Here is a 19,197-nt window from a genome sequence, read left to right as displayed (position 1 = left end):
CATAGGAGGGGCGCTCACCACCGCGGGAGGAGCTAAGGCAGAGCGTCCGCCCTCCTCAGCGATGTCGACGCCGGCAGGAGGAGCCAAAACATCGCGCTCCACCTCCACAGGCCGTAAGGCTGCATTAGGCTCAACTGCGCATGCGCGCTCAGGAGTCCTCCTTGGCTCGATGTCGGCGCCGTCCGCAGAGTGCGGAGGGAGGCTGCCGATAGCGGCAGGGGCCTTTTCTAAGACCTCCTGCCCTCGCAGTTGCGGCCCAGCGGGAAGCAACGCCGCTTGAGCGGCTGTGGGCCCTTCTTTCACTACGGAAGGAGGCTGGTTTGGAGACAATATAGGCATCGGAGGGGTAAGTCTAACTGGTCTCGCCGGCCCCTCGCGCCTCTCCGGTGTCGGAGAGGTTGCAACGTTCTTTTCAGCCACCAGGGGGAGACTCAAGCCACTGCTTTTCGGCCTCGAAGGGTCCGAAGCCTGATGAACAGCCAACGAACTGTCCCTTGTGTCTAAAACGGCCGCTTTCTTGCCCGCGGCCAAGCGGCCATCTTGGGGCATCTTTTCTTTCAATTTCTTCTTCTTCTTAATAGCCGCCATAGCAGTCGCTTCCGGCAAGTCAATTCTTATCGGATCCGATGAGGGCAGGAGTGCCCTTTCATAAAGAGCCGCCTTCAGTCTTAGGATCCTATTCTTTCTGGTCTGAGGCGTAAATGCCTGACAAACCACACAAGACTGATAAAGGTGAGCCTCGCCTAGGCAAGCAAGGCAAAGCTCGTGTCCATCATTATCTGGCAGTATGTTTGGACACTTAGTACATTTTTTAAAAGAACTAGTTGCCATATTTGATGGAGGCAAAGGCAAGTATTATATAGTATTATATAATAGTTCACCACTGAAGTCTAGCTCGCAAGAGATAGAAGGTTCTCAGCTGCTTTGATCAGCGCGGATTAAGAGAACTGACGGTTGGCCCCGCCCACGGGCTATTTATACCAAGGGAGAGGGGGCGTGGCCTAGCTAACTGTCATTCTCTTTGCTTTAGAAGGTTCCGAATGCTGCTGCACGAGCGCAGAGAATATCAAATGTATGATTCGCAGTGACTACGTAAGGAAACTATTTTTATTTTGAAATTTAGCAGTAGCTACTACATTTCCCACCCTCGGTTTATACTGAAGTCAATATATTTTCCCAGTTTTTTGTGCCTCGGCTTATATTCAGGTTGGCTTATGCGCGAGTATATACGGTAGTTTCTCAACAAAAAAACACATGATTTCCTTGCCTCATCTAAGCACTCTGTTCTTTTTCAGGCTGCTGGCCTACCTTTATCTCCTGAACGGCAAAAGGACTTGCTTGGCTTTCTGCGCTGCTTGCTACCATCTCTCCATTTAAGCGCCAAGCTGGGTGGGACGCGTGCCCGGTGCCCAGATCGGGGAGCTGTCCATTATAGTGCCGCCTGCCTCTGCCCCGGCCGCCCCCACGCCGTCCAGATTTCCTGCCCCGGCCTGGCCCCCGGGGGAGGCTGCTGCCAGGGTCCCCGTTGAGCTCTTCGGTGCCATGCCGGGGGCGCTTGAAGGGGGAGTGGGAGCCACTGGCCTCCAGCTGTCCTTGCTTAGGGGGCTCTGGCGTGCTGGGGGGCTCTAAGGCACTTGCGGGGACAGTGTCCGTGCAAGGAGGCAACACAGCACTGTGGCTGGACTCGGTCTCCAGCATGGGCTCCAGGCTGGACAAGGCTGGGGCTGGAGCTTCGCTGGACAGCACTGGCTTCTCTGGAGTACCAAAGCCAGGGCTCAGCTGTGAAACAGAGGTGCGGAAAAAAATGCTTAGGCATCATTCACTTGAATAGGAAAAACTGTGTGAACTGTTGAAAATTCAGTAGTGAGCCAATGGATATTCCAAATATATTGAAGCTTAATGTAAGGTAGGTATGAGAAGGCATGTCCATTATTTATTTATTTATTTACTTCATTTATATACCGCTTTTCTCAACCCTCAGGCTGACTACAACACCTAATAATAATAATAATAATAATAATAATAATAATAATAATAATAATAATGGAAAATCTTACACAATATGAGGATTTAAAGATAGAACTGCAAAGACTCTGGCACTAGCCAATAAAGGTGGTCCCAGTGGTGATTGGTACACTGGGTACAGTGCCTAAAGACCTTGGCCTGAACTTAAAAGCAATCGGCACTGACAAAATTATCATCTGTCAGCTGCAAAAGGCCACCCTACTCTGATCTGCACACATTATTCGCCAATACATCACACAGTCCTAGACAGTTAGGAAGTGTCCCACGTGTGATCAATTACAAAAGCCAGCATAGTGATCTTGTTTGCTGTGTACTAATCTTGTTATGTGTCAAATAATAATAATAATAATAATAATAATAATAATAATAATAATAATATATTTATATATATATCCCACTTTTCTCCCTATACGGGACTCAAAGCAGCGTACAACATTATATAAAAGACAATACAAAACAATATGCATATGTAAAACAATAGCCTATAAAAACAAATTTACAAGAAGAAATAAATAAATAAACTTTAAAACATTTGTCTAATACAATTATTTCAGGCAATGCCACAAGACAGATGGTAAACATTAGCATGACTCAATAAAAGTTAGCCTTCTTGTCATTACAACTAAGTGTCTTCATCAAAAGCTTGTACAAACAAGAAAGTCAACCAACATAACCACCTTCTAAAGCTTCTTAAAGGCTTCCAGTTCTACTACTGTTGTCACAGCCAGCTAGGCCAGCAACATCTTCATGATTGCTTGATTGAATACACATTCCACCTTTCTCTCCAAGTGAGATCCAAGGCGGCTGACAATAATTTAAAAGGTCATGCTTTGAACGTGAACTTCTTTGATCCCAGTTTGTGCTGAAAACAGTATACAACTGTTCCATGTGTGTATGTTTGTGTTTGCTTAAGTACTACCCGTTCCTGCAAGCCTGACAGTGTTTCCAACTCCTGCTTACCTGCAAGCTCTGGAGGAGGCAGGCCATAGGGTTGGAGCCGGCCAGCAGGGGCAACTGCCCTTGGAAAAGCTGGAGTCCAAGCGGCCCTTGTAGGTTGGGCGGCAGAAGCGACTGCTGGGCCTGAAGCAGAGAGCTTCCAATCAGAGAAGGGCCAGAGGCTGGGTTCAACGCAGACAGGTCTCCTGGACAGAGGAAAAGGCAGGGACGTTATGGCTCTTTTGTTGTTTGAACTGTAAACACCTAACATAGAACTAGACTGTTCTTTGCAAAAAAGGAAGGCCATTGTGCTGAACTGGGTTGCACTGGAATGTTTACTAAGTTGGCATCAGGATACTTATGTCCTCACAGAGTGGAGGTGAAGGTGGCCAAGAGGCTTGAGGGCCAGGGGGCTCTACTCCCCCCCCCCAAACTATGGGGCCTTGTCAAGCGTCTTCTGGGTACCCTTTCTTCACTGGGAGGAAAAAGAACAGCATGTTTCCTCAATGTAAAGCTGCTATTTCCTTTCAGACCTCTGAAAAGCCAACAGAATATGGCCAGTCTTACCCCTTCGGATGGTCAGTGGTTGAAAGGACAAAGCTACAGCTGTGAACTTACTTCCAACTGCTGTTTTTCATCTAGGTACTGAACACGAAGGTACGGGATACCTTTTTCCGCAACATCCCCATGCACTTCAGGCAATGCATTCACACAATCCTGTCATACAGCAGGGGAAATTCGACTCACCTAGAAGTGTAGTACTCAGCAGTGGGTTGACAAGCTGGGGCATCAGGGGGTTCAGTCGGCCAGAGGCACTAGGAGTCCCCTCAGTAGTTGTGGATGTCGTGCTAGTGGAGGTAGGTGCCACAGGAGTGCTAGCCAGGCCAGTCTTTAGGCAAAGGAGAGAAGAAGGGTAAAGAAGAAGCTAAGACACCGAGACAAGACCAGTGATGTTCAAAGAGCACATAACATCAGTCATATGGTTCAAAGGTCCTATCCTCACACCTTTCAGCAATATGGGTTACTTGACCTATCAATTAAAGGTAAAAACATAATATAGACATCCCATCCCCAAAAAAGCAACTCACTCAATGATGGGCCTATGAGGGCAGGGAAGAAAAAGAAAGAGAAAGAGATGAAATGGTAGGTATATGTTGTTGTTTCTTCATTCAGTCTCTTCCGACTCTTCATGACTTCGTGGACCAGCCCATGCCAAAGCTTGTCAGCCATCGCCACCCCCAAATCCTTCAAGGTCAAGCCAGTCACTTCAAGGACTGGTCAGCCCCTCTTCCTTTTTCCTTCCATTTTCCCCAGAACCATCTTTTCCAAGCTTTCCTTTCTTCTCATGATGTGGCCAAAGTACTTCATCTTTGCCTCAAATATCTTTCCCTCCAGTGAGCAGCCGGGCTTTATTTCCTGGAGTATGGACTAATTGGTTCTTCTTGTGGTCCAAGGCACTTGCCTTCTTTGTGGACCATAAGTCACTGCAGGGAATACCATTGCTTTAACTATGCGGACCTTCACTGCCAGTGTAATATCTCTAATATTTTCTATTTTATCGAGATTGGTCATTGCTCTCTTCCCAAGAAGTAAACATCTTCTGATTTCCTCGTTGCAGTCTGCATCTGCAGTAATCTTTGTGCCTAGAAATACAAAGTCTGTCACTGCCTCCACATTTTCCTCCTCTGTGTTGTTGAAGGCTTTCATGGCCGGAATCACTAGGTTGCTCTAAGTTTTCTTTATTTACCAGTTGTCAATCAGCCTGGTTGCCATAATCTTGGTTTTATTGATGTTTAACTGCAACCCAGCTTTTGCACTTTCTTCTTTCACCTGGGTTGGAAGGCTCCTCAGCTCCTCCTCGCTTTCAGCCATCAGTGGTATCATCTGCATATCTAAGGTTGTTAATGCTTCTTCCAGCAATTTTAACTCCAGCCTTGGAGTTGTACGCTATAAATATATATGTCAAAGGAAGGAAGGAAAGAGCCACGAAGTGAGCCTGCCCATCATCACCAGAGTGTTGCCATGGAGACATTGTGAAGTAGGCCTTCTCGGAACTGGAGAAGGAAGAAAGTAAGAGGGCAACGGTCCCAACAACATCTGGATGCCAAGTACATACACTAGTTACAATGATAAAAATGGGGAGGGCTATATAGATCATTGAGTTCCTTAGAGGCAAGGCAAAATAAGAGTGCAACCGACTGATGGATTAATATTTTAAGGATGAATTAGTATTTTCCAGATGCAGCTTCCCTCCTCCTCCTCTAATCTACAGTGAACCAATGAGAAGAGAAACTCCACCTGCACAACTTCTGTCTTCCCCCAGATTCCTATAAGGAACAGGATCCCAGACTAAAGTCATGTCGTTACCTGTGTGTGGCCTGGCCCAGGGTCCGCAGGGCCCAGGCTGGTTGCCAACAGTGCTGAGTTTAAAGCTAGGACAGCCGGAGAGGTGGAAAGTGCTGGGAAAAGCAGGGGCTGCAGAGATTCGGGGAGGCCAGCAAAGGGCTCCAGCAAGGGCTCAGTGGTCAGCATGCCCCTTTCTCCCTCACACGTTGCCTCTGGCAGGGCCAGCAGCGATGCTAGGAGCCCAGTGGGTTGTTGTAACAAATCCAGACTGGGCAGAACCAGAGGCAGCAAGGGCTGTCCGTCGGGCTCCCCTTGAAGGCCAAGTGGGGGAAGTGGCGTCTCCGGGCCCAAAGTCAATGAGAAAGGGAAGGAGCCCAGTGGGAGTAGCCCAGGAGGTAGAGTGTTCCCAAACGACAGCGCCTGTTCCTGTGACAGGAAGGGGAAAGGGTCCGTGCCTGAAGGCAATGGGCAGCCCAGTCCCCCACTCTCCATTGCGCTGGTGGTGACAGCGACAGGGCTGGGTGCTGAGGGGGCTTTGGGAGTCACGGGCGAAGCGGAAGCGGCCCCTGGAAGAAAACAAAGGCATAAACAAGGCAATGAGGAAGAAGGGAAACAACACAACCGCTTCCAAGCCACTTTTTCCAGAACATGCTTTCCCCATCCCAAAAGGAATTGGTCAGAGAGTGTATGTAAACATGATGAAATTTTACCTGCCACAGGTCCCTAAACAGTTACACGAGGCTTGTGTCAAAAGATGTGGTAACATTGCTCACTTCCTCTGGCTGCACCACAGCACAGATGGAGAAAGGTCTCTTTGAATGGAGTCAGGACCACTTTTTGATATAGGTGGCTGTAGCTCTGCTTGTGCCACTTGTAGTCACAGCAGATATAGTCAGAAGTAGGCCTGGCCCTGTTCAAAGGGACCTTTCTTTACAGCCAGATTGGTGAGCAAGGTCAAAGCCTCTCTTGTCTTTCTGCACCTGTTTAGGCGTCAGTGGCAACAAAGATCATGATTCGGTATTTTAAATGGTTTTAATCTGTTTGATTGAGATGTGTTTTAATTTTATTGTCGAAGGCTTTCATGGCTGGAATCACCAAGTTGTAGGTTTTTTCGGGCTATATGGCCATGTTCTAGAGGCATTCTCTCCTGACATTTCGCCTGCATCTATGGCAAGCATCCTCGGAGGTAGTGATGTCTGTTGGAACTGGGGAAAAGGGTGTATATATCTCTGTGGAATGACCAGGGTGGGGCAAAGAACTCTTGTCTGTTGGAGCTAGGTGTGAATGTTTCAACTGACCACCTTGATTAGCATTTGATGGCCTGGCAGTTGTTTGGTGTGGCTTGTTAGTGCCTGGGGCAATCTTTTGTTGAGAGGTGATTAGATGTCCCTGATTGTTTCCTCTCTGTTGTTTTGCTGTTGTAATTTTAGAGTTTTTTAATACTGGTAGCCAGATTTTGTTCATTTTCATGGTTTCCTGTTGAGCTATATGGGTTTCTGTTGAAATTGTGTTTTAATTGCTTATATATTTAGATTGATTATGTTGATGGGATGTGTTTTATTATTTACCTGCACGACACTGAATTTGTAAGCTACAATTTGTAAGCTACCCCTTTGGGGTCAAGAAAGGAGGCGCAGAAATGAAGTGAATAAATAAATAAATAATCACCGCCTTCACAATTTCTGTCATGTAGCTGTAAATGACTGTGTAGCTTGGCACATAAAAAAAATTATCCTGAAATCCTAGTTGTGATGAAGTATTTATTTTTATTTATTTACTTGATTTATAGCTCGCCTTTCTCACCAAGAGGACTAAAGGCAGCTAAAAACCACAAATCTTGGTCAATTTAAAACAAGGTGAATACCAAAATAAAACATAGTACTGTGTATCTGGTTAAAAATACAGTTAAGGCATAATGAATACAACACACAGCCCCCTTCCAATCCCACCTACAATCTCCCCAAAACTATCATTTGAATCCAATTCCCAGAAATAGCTTCCAAGCAATTTTGGACCAGTTTCTACCTGGCTCCTCCTTAGAATTGCCAGTTCAATAAACTAGCTCTTGCAACAGCTGCTTAACCAACACATTGGCTGATGTTAACCTTTTTCTTTCTTGCCCAGAAAAGCTCCACTTGCTTCCTTGGAAGCAGAAAGCCACATTCTTCAGATTTATATGAGTCTTGATTAGTTCTGCTTGGGAAAAGTCCTTTCTTTGATTACAATATCCAGACTACGATATTCCCTCCCCAAGTAAGCATAGGCATAACTATGAAAGTTCTCCAAGTTCAGGTTTTGACATTTTCCTTTCAGAAATGACAAGGCCCACAAACTGAGACCACAGTATAACCGTGGTTTAGGCAAAGGGAGTCTAAGAATGGATGATTGCTCTTGAACCCCTGCTCTGCCTAGGAATTGACAGCCAGGATGAGACCCAAGTTCCCAAGTCCCCAAGTTCCCAAGTCCTCCCATACACAAATCCACTCCTTATCTTCTCCCTCTCACAACCTGACCGGGGAGAGAAAGCACTTTAGTTATTACTGTTGCAAAAACCACAGAAAATCATCAACTTTGCCAGCGTCTTTGCCTCACTGCCTATCTTCTGGCAAGCCTTGATGTAATGGATAAACACGTTGGACTTTGGTCTGGGACTAATTTTTTTCTAGTTGTGGACTGCCTTGGGCTATTAACTATTTCTCAGCCTAGCCCAACCTCACAAGATTGCTGTGAGGAAAAAGCAAAGTTGAGGAAATGTGAGATTCCACCTAAACATTAGAAATAACTTCCTAACTGTGGGAGCTGTTTAGTAGTGGAACTTCTGCCCCATAGTGTGGTAGAGGCTCCTTCTTTGGAAGCTTTTAAGCAGAGGCTGGATGGCGATCAATCGGGATACGATTTAGGGTTTTTGAGTACGATTGTCCTGCTTCTTGGCAAGGGATTGGGCTGGATGGCCCACAAGGTCACTTCCAACTCTATGATTCTATGATTCCCACTTCCAGCATCACTACCCACTGGCTATCCTGCTTGGAGATGGTGGTAATAGGACTCCAACCGCATCCAAATTGCCCACTACTGCTTTAGAAGATGAGGTAGTTTGAAAACAATCCATAGTATAGTGTCTGTATCTCAACTTCTTTCAAAAGGAGCAAGGAAGCGTCAATGCTGACCACCACTTATTAGCTGACAACCCCAGACACTGGTTTATGCTCTTTTACTAAAACTATCACTCTGTTCCTCCTCCTCCAAAGAGATGAATACTGAGAACTTGTCATCCATCATGCCTCAGCTGCAGACAGTTCAAGGTTTTATTCATGGTTGGTCTCCATGACAGAGGTGAAACAAAGGGGAATTAAATGTGATTTCAGACCAGCCATGGGCCCTCCAAATGTTTTGGACTTCCACAATTCCTAACAGCCGGTAGGAAATCCCAGCCAGCTTACCAGCTGTTAAGAATGACAAGCATTCTAAACAGCAGTCCAATGATCTGCTCTAGTTGTGTCAAGAGTTGACTTCATCCTGGCCCTCTAAAGAAGGTTCCCAACCTTTAGCCCTCCTGTTGTTTTGGACTTCAACTCTCAGAAATCCTAGGTAGGAATTGTGGGAGCTGAAGTTCAAAACACCTACTCCAAAGCACTGCTTATTAAATAGTGGGTCCTGACCCCAAATGGGGTCCCCTTAGCTCAATATTGGGGTTCCAAAAATTTGGCAAGAGCAAATGTTTTCTTAACATCACCCAGTGACTGTTTTAGACATTTACAGAAGTCTGTTGTGCAGTGTTTATAGTGCACTCTGTAGACGATGCTCCAGCTGTGCTTCATAAGAATCATCCTGGTTAACAAGCTTTACAAATGCTGATTTGTTATCAGTAAATGTTTTATTTTTATAATTATTGTATATAACTATATACTTGGAGTCACGTAAAAAATTCTGGGGCCAAAAGGGATCGAAAGTGGAAAAATTAAAAAAGTATTGCTCTAAAGTAGGGATGCTACAGAAGAAAATGAATCAAAGTCTCGTGGCTATGGCACTTTGTTTATACTGATAGCAATGCAGCTAATGAAAGAAAAATGAAAGGCCCAATTTCCCACAGCCTGTTTACTGATTGCTCTTCCCTTGAAATCTTGTAAAACATGCTAGATTTAGTATACCAACCCTCATCTGATCAGGAAAGGACACTTCATACTAGGCACACAGTATAGGATTCAACACAGGAAACACATTATTTCTTGGTAAAGTTAATGTATGCCAAGGGGCCAAGAACTCCAGTTGAAAAAAAATAATCACACTGTAAAATGGAACATATATGATCAATTTCCAGTTTGGCCTTGAAGAGGCCATGACCATTGTTGTTATGCACTGCTGCAAACCAGTTTTGACATGGCATTTGGCCAATCAGGGCCTCCTCTTTGGCTGGAGGACAAGCCCCCAGTGAACAAGATCAAAGACCCTACCAGCCAAGAGCCTAGTGTGCAGGTAAGGTTTTTTTAGCAGTATGTCACAATGGAGAACATCATGTTGCTTAGGAACTGCCTGTAAACATGGAGACAAGACCCTGTCAAGCCTGCTGGCTTTAGTCCTTTCTAGGCCATTCAACAGAGGGAAGCTTCTTGGAGTGACATTACAAAGTCAAAGTTACAGTGCTGGACTGGGAAGTAGGCAATTCTGGTTGTAGTCTCCACTAAATACCAGTGGGGCTCATGACTCACAGACTGTTGTACTCATTGTAAAGGCAAAGTATGGAGGAGAAGGATAGCCACTTACATCACCTTGAAACCATTGGAGAAATGGTAGGTTACTAAAGGGGGGCTTTTTCAGCCCCTTTTAAAGGCTGAAAAAGCCCCCCTAGGCTTATATTCAAGTCAAGATTATTTATTTTACTCTGTTAATATTATTTTTATTACATTTGTTATCTTATGCTTTTTATTATGGTGCTCATCTCCATTTCTAAGCTGAAGAGCCAGCGTTGTCCTTAAGACGCCTCCAAGGTCATGTGACCAACATGACTGCATGGAGTACTGTTACCTTCCTGTCAGTGTGGTAACTATTGATCTACTCGCAGTTGAATGTTTTCAAACTGCTAGGTTGGCAGAAGTTGGGACTAACAGCTCCCTGGATTCAAACTGCCAACCTTTCGGTCAGCAAGTTCAGCAGATCAGCCGTGTAACCCACTGCGCCCCCAGGGGGCCAAAATAAGTTTAAAACCAAATATTAAAACATTAATTAAAATCACGCAATATGTAGGAGTCATGAATATGAATCAGTTAAGTATGCAGAACCCTAGCTTATGCATTCATTATTGCAATTACGAGTTTCAGACATAATCTACACATACAAGAGAACATACCTGCGGAGCCCTGGGATCCGAGTGGAGAGTTAGGAGGTTTTGGCTGTGGGGGGCTCCCTGAGATCTGTTCGGAAGACGCTGAGGCCAACTGCCCAAAGAGACTGAGGAGCTGGCTGTTGAAGTCCTGGAAGGAGGGCAAAGAGTTGGAGCTGTCGCCAGAAGAAGGTTGGGCCAGAAAGGGGAGACCTGGTGTTGGGGAACTCACAGGAGGTCCAAGCAGAGTGAGCAGGGAAGAGAGCGGCTGTGCTGGAGCTGCCGAGGTTGGAGGTCCGTTCTTGGCCTCTCCTACTGGCGGCTGGTCCCGAGGCCAGGGATGTCGGGTCAGCGTCTCTTCAGGATGGGTGATCCCAGCCTTTCCAGGGTGGGAATCCTTGAGCAGGCGCAGGACGGTAGGGGAGCGGCGCTGGCGCCGAGGTGCCCGCCCGCCCACAACAGAGAGCAGCAAGCGGCTGGGTAAAGTGCTGGCAGCTAGCTCGTCGGGGCGGCCCCTGCTAGCCAGCTGGGCCTTGGCAGCTGCGCTCAACAAACTGCTGGCTGGAAAAGAGCCTGGGCCCTGGGGGTGAAGCAGCAGCAGGCCGGGCGGTCCTTTGCCATCTGAGGCAACTTCTAAGGGCACTGAGGGCAGGTTATTGCTGCTTTGGTTGGTTAAGGCATTGGCCAAGGGCGTTGCATCCAAGTGTTTGGGGGCCAGGCGGTGTCCAGAGAGGCCCTGCTCTGAGGAAGCTGAGGAGTGCCGAGAGCGCTGTGGCGAAGGCTCGGTGCTGCCTGCAGGCGAGGAGACCGAGGAGAGGCTAGTGGGGGCAGGTGACGCCACTGTGTTAGCCTGCGAGCCAAGAGGTGCAACCAAGCGGCTGCTCCAAGGACCACTACTCTCTTGACTAGGTACCACTTCATCGGGCGGAGGGAAGAGAAGACCACCAGAAGGGTAGGGTCGGGGTGGAGCATCTGGAAGGGCTTTGCCGGGCAAACAGGAACCCCCAGCAGCATTCAGTTCAGCAGGGAAAGCTGGGCGTGTGTTGCCGTTGGTAGTGGCAGCAGGTAGGCGGCCTGGGAAGACATCGCCAAAGAGGGCATTGTGATGGTGTGGAAAAGAGGAACTCTGGCTGGACCAAGCATTGCCATAGCGATCAGAGGGACACTGTGAGTAGAGTTCTGGACCCTTCGCCAAAGTGGTAGATGCCTTGCTGGGAAGGGCGTGCTGTGAACGACTGCTTGGTCCTGGCATGGTTGGATGAGATGGTTGGTTGAGCCCAGTCCCTGAAAAGAGAAATGGAGTTAGTTCACTCATAAAGTGGAATGCCACAAGAGACAGCTCGAAAATAGGCCTGGATAATCTATGACCCTCTGTAATGTGGAAAAATTATCTTTTTGGACTACAATTCCTAGGACCCCTAGAGTTTTCAGGAGATCCCAATGGCTAAATTTTGTTTTGTTTTGTGTATGTATGTGTGCGTATATATATATATATATATACACACACACACACACACACACACTAACCTTTTTAAGATCAAAGGAGCCATACTCTAGGGGTGAGAATATTATGGTCCAAAATCCAGTTTTTGTAGTACTCTTTTGTAAGAACTAAATGGCCAATAGTCATTGTGTATAATCAATTTCAATTTATGTTATTTATGTTATTTATGTTATTTATTATTTTATTAAAATATTTATATACCAATCTGGTAGCACAAGGTCTCTAGGTTGTTAAAATCAACCCTTTGAAAAAGTAAGGATCAATTCAAATAACCCAAAAGCATTTAAACTCAATACCATGAAATGGCTTTCATTCTGCAAATAAATCACAGTATAATTCCTGGTTTCTTTCTTTCTTTCTTTCCTGTATTTATACCCTGCTCTTCTCAACCCCATAGGGGACTCAAGGCAGATTACATGTATAGGCAACAATTAGATGCCAGAAACACACATAATAAAAACATAATCATTAAAGCAATAATTAAAACATAATAAAACCTTAAAATGAATTCGTTAAAATCACGAGCCAATATTGTAGTTCATGGCTGTTCTAATTTGTCGTTGCAATTTTTCATCTTTTCTTACTGTACTGATAGATTACTCACTTTAAAAAATTGGATAGAATCAAAAAAAGGCTCATGTAACAGGAAAAAAGGATTACATTGTCAACAGGGAAGGGGGAGGGGTGGGAGTGGGGAGGGAGAAGGGAATGAAAAAGTACAAAATGCATGGTAATTATGGTAATGTATAATTGTTTTATAAGAATAATAAAAAATGGGGGGGGGGATAAAAAAACCCTTAATGTTTGGTTATACATCCATGTCTTTAGCCTTTTTCTGAAGGTCAGGAGGGAGGGGGATGATCTAATTTCATTCGGGAGGGAGTCCATAGCCGAGGGGCCACCACTGAGAAAATCCTGTCCCTTGCCCCCATCAACCACGCCTGTGAAGGAGACAGGACCAAGCGCAGGGCCTCCCCAGAAGATCTTAATCTCCTTGCCGGCTCATAGAGGGGGATACGGTTGGACAGGTAAACTGGGCCGGAATTGTTTAGGGCTTTATAGGCCAAAGCCAGCACTTGGAATTGTGCTCAATAGCAGATTGGCAGCTTAGTGGAGATGACACAACAGAAGGAATGTCCTCTCTCTGTACGCCGCTCCAGTGAGCAGCTTGGCTGCCGCCCGTTGAACTACTTAAAGTTTCCAAACAGTCTTCAAAGGCAACCCCATATGGAGTGCGTTGTAGTAGTCTATTTGGGATGTAACAAGAGTATGGACCACCGTGGCCAAGTCTGACTTCCCAAGGTTCTGAAATGTCTACAGTTTTGATTTGCTATAAGTAATATATCAATACATTACTGCCCTTATGACACTGGGTGACATGTGTTTATGTATTATTCTCTGATTACAGGGGTCCTCAAACTAAGGCCTGAGGGCCAAATACGGCCTTCCAAGGTCATTTACCTGGCCCTCACTCAGGGTCAACCTAAGTCTGAAACGATTTGAAAGCACACAACAATAACAACAACAACAGTGCTATATCATCAGCCAAAAGTTGACCCACACTTTCCATTGAAAAAATTATTTGTTAAAATTGTTCTTCATTTTAATTATTGTATTGTTTTTAAGTGTTTTTTTGCACTAAAAATAAGATATGTGCAGTGTGCATAGGAATTCATTCATGTTTTTTTCAAATTATAATCCGGCCCTCCAACAGTTTGAGGGGCTGTGACCTGGCCCTCTATTTAAAAAGTTTGAGGACCCCTGTCTTCTTATATCAACCCTGAAATAGCTCTACCCTACAGGCTGAAACACCTACAGAGGTATATATTTTTAGGAATTAGCTAGGTCTTCCAGGACAACTCAGCAGTAACTTCTGAAAGAAGAATGCCATAAAATGGCCTGGAAGACTGTATACTTAACTAAGAAGCTGTCCTGTCTTTTTTAGCATCCTGAGACATATTTTCCCCACTCTGCATTTGCTGAAAACAATAAGCAGCAATTCTTGAAATTCCTAGTGCTGTGCTAATTGTCAAGCATGGCTCCTTTGGTAGAGAACATTATCTGTAACCAGAAGCTAAGCAGCAACAAAAAGCTTATTGCTATGTCCAACCCAAGGCTTAGATTGTCCCAAATAAGCTAGGAATCAGAAGTCAACTCTTGCTGGTTAGGGAACCAATGAACTGTGCTGGGTTATGGCACTAATATTTTTCTCAGGGTCTTCCTACTTGCAACAAGAACCCAAAAGGAACAATCAGGAAGCATGCACTCCACACAGAAACCTGTGAATAATAAGGCAGTATTTTATAAGATTGTGGTAGTTTCCCACCTTGTGTCAAAAGGGAAATGGCCCCAGATGGGAAAATATAGATACCTGGGCCCAGATGGGGCAAGCTCAGAGGCCCATGGCTCTCCATGCTGCGGTAGAGTGTGGCCATTGCCACAATTTTCCGACGGTGGTTGCACAGCTTGGTCATGTCTTCGTCCCCCTTAGTGCCTTCGCTTCCCATCACCATCGCTGCTGGGTCAAAGTTGAAAACCTAAGCATAAACAGGAAAGATGGAAAAAACTATGGGTTTTCCTTTCCCAGACCATAGGAACAAGTGCGATGAAAGAGACTGCGGTGAGAGTCTGCCAGTTTTTTTGCCTGAATTCAGAATAATTTGCGGTTAAGTGCCATAGGTGAATAGTTATTTCCTCATCACACCCATCAAACTTCAAAAGCATGTTCTGCAAAGGGAGAACAAACCTACACTTGATTTTCAAGAGGAAGTCCCAGCCACCTAAGTCAGGGGTTCTCAGCCTGTGGGTCCTCAGGTCTTTTGGCATACAACTCCTAGAAATCCCAACCAGTTTACCAGCTGTTAGGATTTCTGGGAGTTGAAGGCCAAAACATCTGGGGACCCACAGATTGAGAAGCACTGACCTAAGTGAAAACACAAGATAAAGTTCGACATAAATACAAGGCAGAACCTCTCCTCCTTAACTACTGTTGTCTAAATTGCATTCTGGGGAGTACTAAAAATAAGACATAAATAAATGAATAAATAAATAATCAGAGCAAGAAACACATTTTGTTTCCCTTACTTTCTCAACAAACCAATGGACCCTTAAATTGTTTAAATATTTTCTCTTTTTCTAAAAATGATTGAGATTGGGACCTGTTTGTTGTGTTTTCAGAACAATGTTTTTGTTTCATGTCAGGAGCGACTTGAGAAACTGCAAGTTGCTTCTGGTGTGAGAGAATTGGCTATCTGCAAGGACGTTGCCTAGAGAATGCCCAGATGTTTTACCATCCTGTGGGAGACTTCTCTCATGTCCCTGCATGAGAAGCTGGAGCTAACAGATGGGAGCTCACCCTGCTCCCTGGATTCAAACCTGCTGATCTTTTGGTCAGCAGTCCTGCTGGCACAAAAGTTTAACCCACTGCACCACCAGCAGCTCCTTCACAACAATGATAGGGGCATTTATCAACTGTAGGATTCAAGAATTTGTAGAATGTGGCCAAAAGTAGAAGTACAATCACATTATTGTTTAAAGGGAAAAGACTATTAAGGGACCAAAAACATCAGGTGGAGAGCGAGGGGTTTGTAGTTTTATTAGTTGGTTAGCTGCAGTAAAAAGTAGGTAGTTTTTTGTAGTTTCATCTACATAAAATGCTTACTTGTATGATTCTTAAATCTCTTCTCTGAATACAAATGATTATTTTTAAAATAATTGAGGTCACATTTTAATGTGAGAAGGATCTGGCACACATTTAGAACTGCCAGTTGAATTCTAGTTTGGGAGAAAGGTGCAGAATAAATCCTAATTTTAAAAAATGCCACTGATGATTTTGTTAATGGATGCCAGTTGTCATAGAAAGCTAGCCTCCCACAATAAGTAAACTGAAGTACAAATCCTATCATCATTCCCAGCTACATGCTCACCGAGTACAGCCTTTGAAGACAGAAAGTTTTTAAATAACAAGCCAGGGGTGTTATTTTAAGCTATATAGTATTTTCATTATTTTAACATTTTAAACTTATTTTATGTGATTTGTTATTTTTTTAATATTTATATATTATAGGTTTTTAATTTCATTGCGCTTAATGTTGTGAGCTGATTTGGGTCTTGATTTAGACATGGAAGTGGGATTTAAGTAAATGTAATAAAGAAAAAGAACGGAGGCAGGGAGGCAGAAAATGGGGAAAGGTATGGGGAAGGGAAGGTATGGGGAGGGGAAGGGAAGGAGATAGATAGATAGATAGATAGATAGATAGATAGATAGATAGATAGATAGACAGACAGACAGACAGACAGACAGATGAAAGAAAGGAGGAAGAAATTTATTTACTATATTTATATACCGCCCTTCTCAGTCCTCAGGCGACTCAAGAAAGGAAAGAAAGAAAAAGACAGATGAGAAAGGAAGACAAAAATGGAAAGAAAGAAGAGAGGGCAGAGTGTATGAGAAAAACGAAGGGAAGAAGGAAAGAAACAAACAAACAAAATCAGAGAGAGGGACAAGTTAGATGAGGGAGAGAAGAAGTAAAAATAACAAAGAAAATGCATAACTGGGAAACAGTGGGTATATATACGCTACGATGCAGAGGAGATTTATACTTAAAACTATGGAATGCGCTACTGGTTGTTATGTGCCCTCAAGTCAACTCTTGAACTTTGGAGAGTTTTCCATAGTTCTCCTTATAGGATAAGTAAGGGTATGTATTGTCAGATGGCCACCGATGTGGATGGCTTTAAAAAAGAATCAAGCTGAAGAATAGTAACTAATAGCTATATATTATTTCTTATTATCAGAGGGATTATTCTTCTGAATACCAATTGCTAGTGAACAGGAATAGAGAAACTGCAAAACTGATCTTATGTCTTGATTGTAAGCTTTCCCTTGGTGCATTGTGTGGCTACAGAAGGCTTGACCAGAGAGGCTTTTGGTCTGATCCAGCAAGGCTTTTTATGAAACCATGGGTTCTGCTGTTACTAAGCTTCCCTGGTATGAAAAAGTGCTGGGTATGTTCTATGACAAGGTGCAGAGCAAGCCTTTGGCCCTCACTGTGTTGAGGACTTTGGCATGGCTGAAGCAAAGGGATTGTGGGATCTCAAGTGCAAAGCATCTGCAGGCAACCTTCTCCCTGTTGCAGGAGACATTTCTGGGTCACATGGAGCAAGGGTCAATCCCTGATTGTGAAACCTCTCCACTTTTCCCAGAATCCTTTGCAACATACAGAGGGTTCTTGGCAGGCGGAACGTATGGTATAAGGTTCCCTAAAGGTTGAAAGCCACTGCTCTGAGCAGAACTAAAAATGTGTTGCTGGCACAGAAAAGAGCTTCTGCTGCTGAACTGCACACTAACCCATCCAAGCCACATACACATGTTCCTTTCCAAAATAGCTACTAGTGGCTGCTGCGGTGAACGAGCCCCTGGTCATAGATCCAACGTGCTGTTCTTTAGATTAAAGGGCAGCATTTGGCAGAACTTTACAGGTCTTTTTCTAGCTCTAGGATCATAGAACCGGCATGTCCCTTTCAAGTCATTTGAAGCACAGCAATTCTCTGCAAGTCAGAAAACTTTTTGTTGCATGGCTTCTGTCCAAGCTGAATTTTGCAGCCTGCACTTAAGCAACTAGACCACATTTATTTTTCTAAATTATTCTTAAAATTGGGGATTTTTTTAAAAAAAATCAATTTTCTACTCATTCCATTTTGGTTTTACTTGTAATGATGGTGAGTAGCAAGGAGTCAGACCAAACACCAAAGCCCTACCCACAAATGTTGTCAGTTACCCTTCTATCTTTTCATAGTAATCACATGGTGATCTAATATCTAACCATTTGCAACAATGAGGTCTAAACACTTGAAAGGTATGAAGAGACTTTGCATTTCTAGGAAATAGAATGCAATGGCCAATGCAAAATCTAGACATTTTTAGCATTCGCACATAGTTTTGCCTTTATCTAAAGCAGGCCTGTTCAACCTTTGGCCCTATATGTGTTTGGACTGCCAATTAAAATAATAATAAGAATAAGAACAACAACAACAATAATAACACCACACAGTCCTAGACACTTGGGAAGTGTTCTAATTTGTGATTTTATGATACGAAATCCAGCATATAGATCTCGTTTGCTGTGAAATACTGCACATTTGTGTCAATAATAACAATAATAACAATAACAATAATCTTTATTTATACCCTGCCCCCTCTCTCCAAAGGGACTTAGGAATGGCTTACAACAATCAACAAATACAAAAATAATATAAGCAATAGACAATTCCCAGAAGCCCTAGCCACCTTGTTCAATGGCTAGGAATTCTGGAAGCTGAATTCCAAAACACAAGTTGAAGAGCCCTGATCTAAAGCATCCCAACCAAATGCTGATCTAGTCTTTAAAAAAAATACTCCCTGTCAAGAAGCTCCAGAACATGGGCAGACTGCTGGTTGAGCTGTGTGTCTTGATATCCAGCCTTTTTCCCATTATGGTGTCACAGAATGAGGGTGTGTAAGGTTCAAAGGCCAGAATTATTTCATTAGAAAAGAAAAGAACCATGAGAAGAGCTGCCACTTTGCTTGAGCACTGGAACCTGAGCTGGAAGTTATCCTAGTTACAATGAAAATCATCTCATCATAACTTGATCTTGCACAAGCAATAAAGGATCCTTAGTTGGTCATGCTTGCAAGGGCATTTGGGAAGCTGCTATCGAAAGAAGTAACTTTTCTTAGTTCTGGTCTGGATCTGACTCCAGTCAGGCCAACACCATTATAATACAAAAAAATCACCCTCTTTTATGTTTTCAACATATCTGATAACCTCTACATTGGATTGACAAGGCTAAATATGTACAGATGTTTATGGCAACCCCCCCCCCCCCGAATGAATCACATCCCTGAGACACGGATGCAGACTCGGTGAATCTCTCTTGTCATTTTGAGAGGCAGGATGGGAGAGTGGGCTCACTGCAAATCTAGGGGTCTTCACAACTAGTGATTTTTTTACATTCTTTGGAACAAGGGGGTAAGGATGTGGCTCAGCAGTAGAGTGTCCATTTTGGATGCAAGAGTTATTGAGTTCAA

General features: G+C 44.2%; 1 protein-coding gene across 4 annotated transcripts in view; it reads right to left on the bottom strand.

The window, feature by feature from the left end:
* MBD6 (methyl-CpG binding domain protein 6) overlaps positions 1-19,197 on the bottom strand; it is a 44,993-nt gene that overhangs the window by 12,527 nt on the left and 13,269 nt on the right. For all 4 annotated transcript variants that reach the window (XR_010909278.1, XR_010909279.1, XM_060762982.2 and 1 more), the window contains exons 5-10: positions 14,500-14,665; positions 10,652-11,908; positions 5,329-5,873; positions 3,709-3,850; positions 2,986-3,167; positions 1,309-1,779 (exon numbers count right to left, since the gene is read on the bottom strand). Coding sequence is in view for 2 of the 4 variants with exons in the window: in XM_060762982.2 (XP_060618965.2) it covers positions 1,309-1,779; positions 2,986-3,167; positions 3,709-3,850; positions 5,329-5,873; positions 10,652-11,908; positions 14,500-14,665 (2,763 nt within the window). In the remaining 2 variants the exon portion in view is untranslated. The remainder of the gene's footprint in view (positions 1-1,308; positions 1,780-2,985; positions 3,168-3,708; positions 3,851-5,328; positions 5,874-10,651; positions 11,909-14,499; positions 14,666-19,197) is intronic.

Source organism: Anolis sagrei, chromosome 2 (assembly GCF_037176765.1).
Source record: "Anolis sagrei isolate rAnoSag1 chromosome 2, rAnoSag1.mat, whole genome shotgun sequence".
In the NCBI taxonomy this organism is placed as follows: Eukaryota; Metazoa; Chordata; class Lepidosauria; order Squamata; family Dactyloidae; genus Anolis; species Anolis sagrei.
The sequence above is the reverse complement of the archived record's forward strand: the minus strand, read 5'-3'. Positions and strand labels throughout refer to the sequence as shown.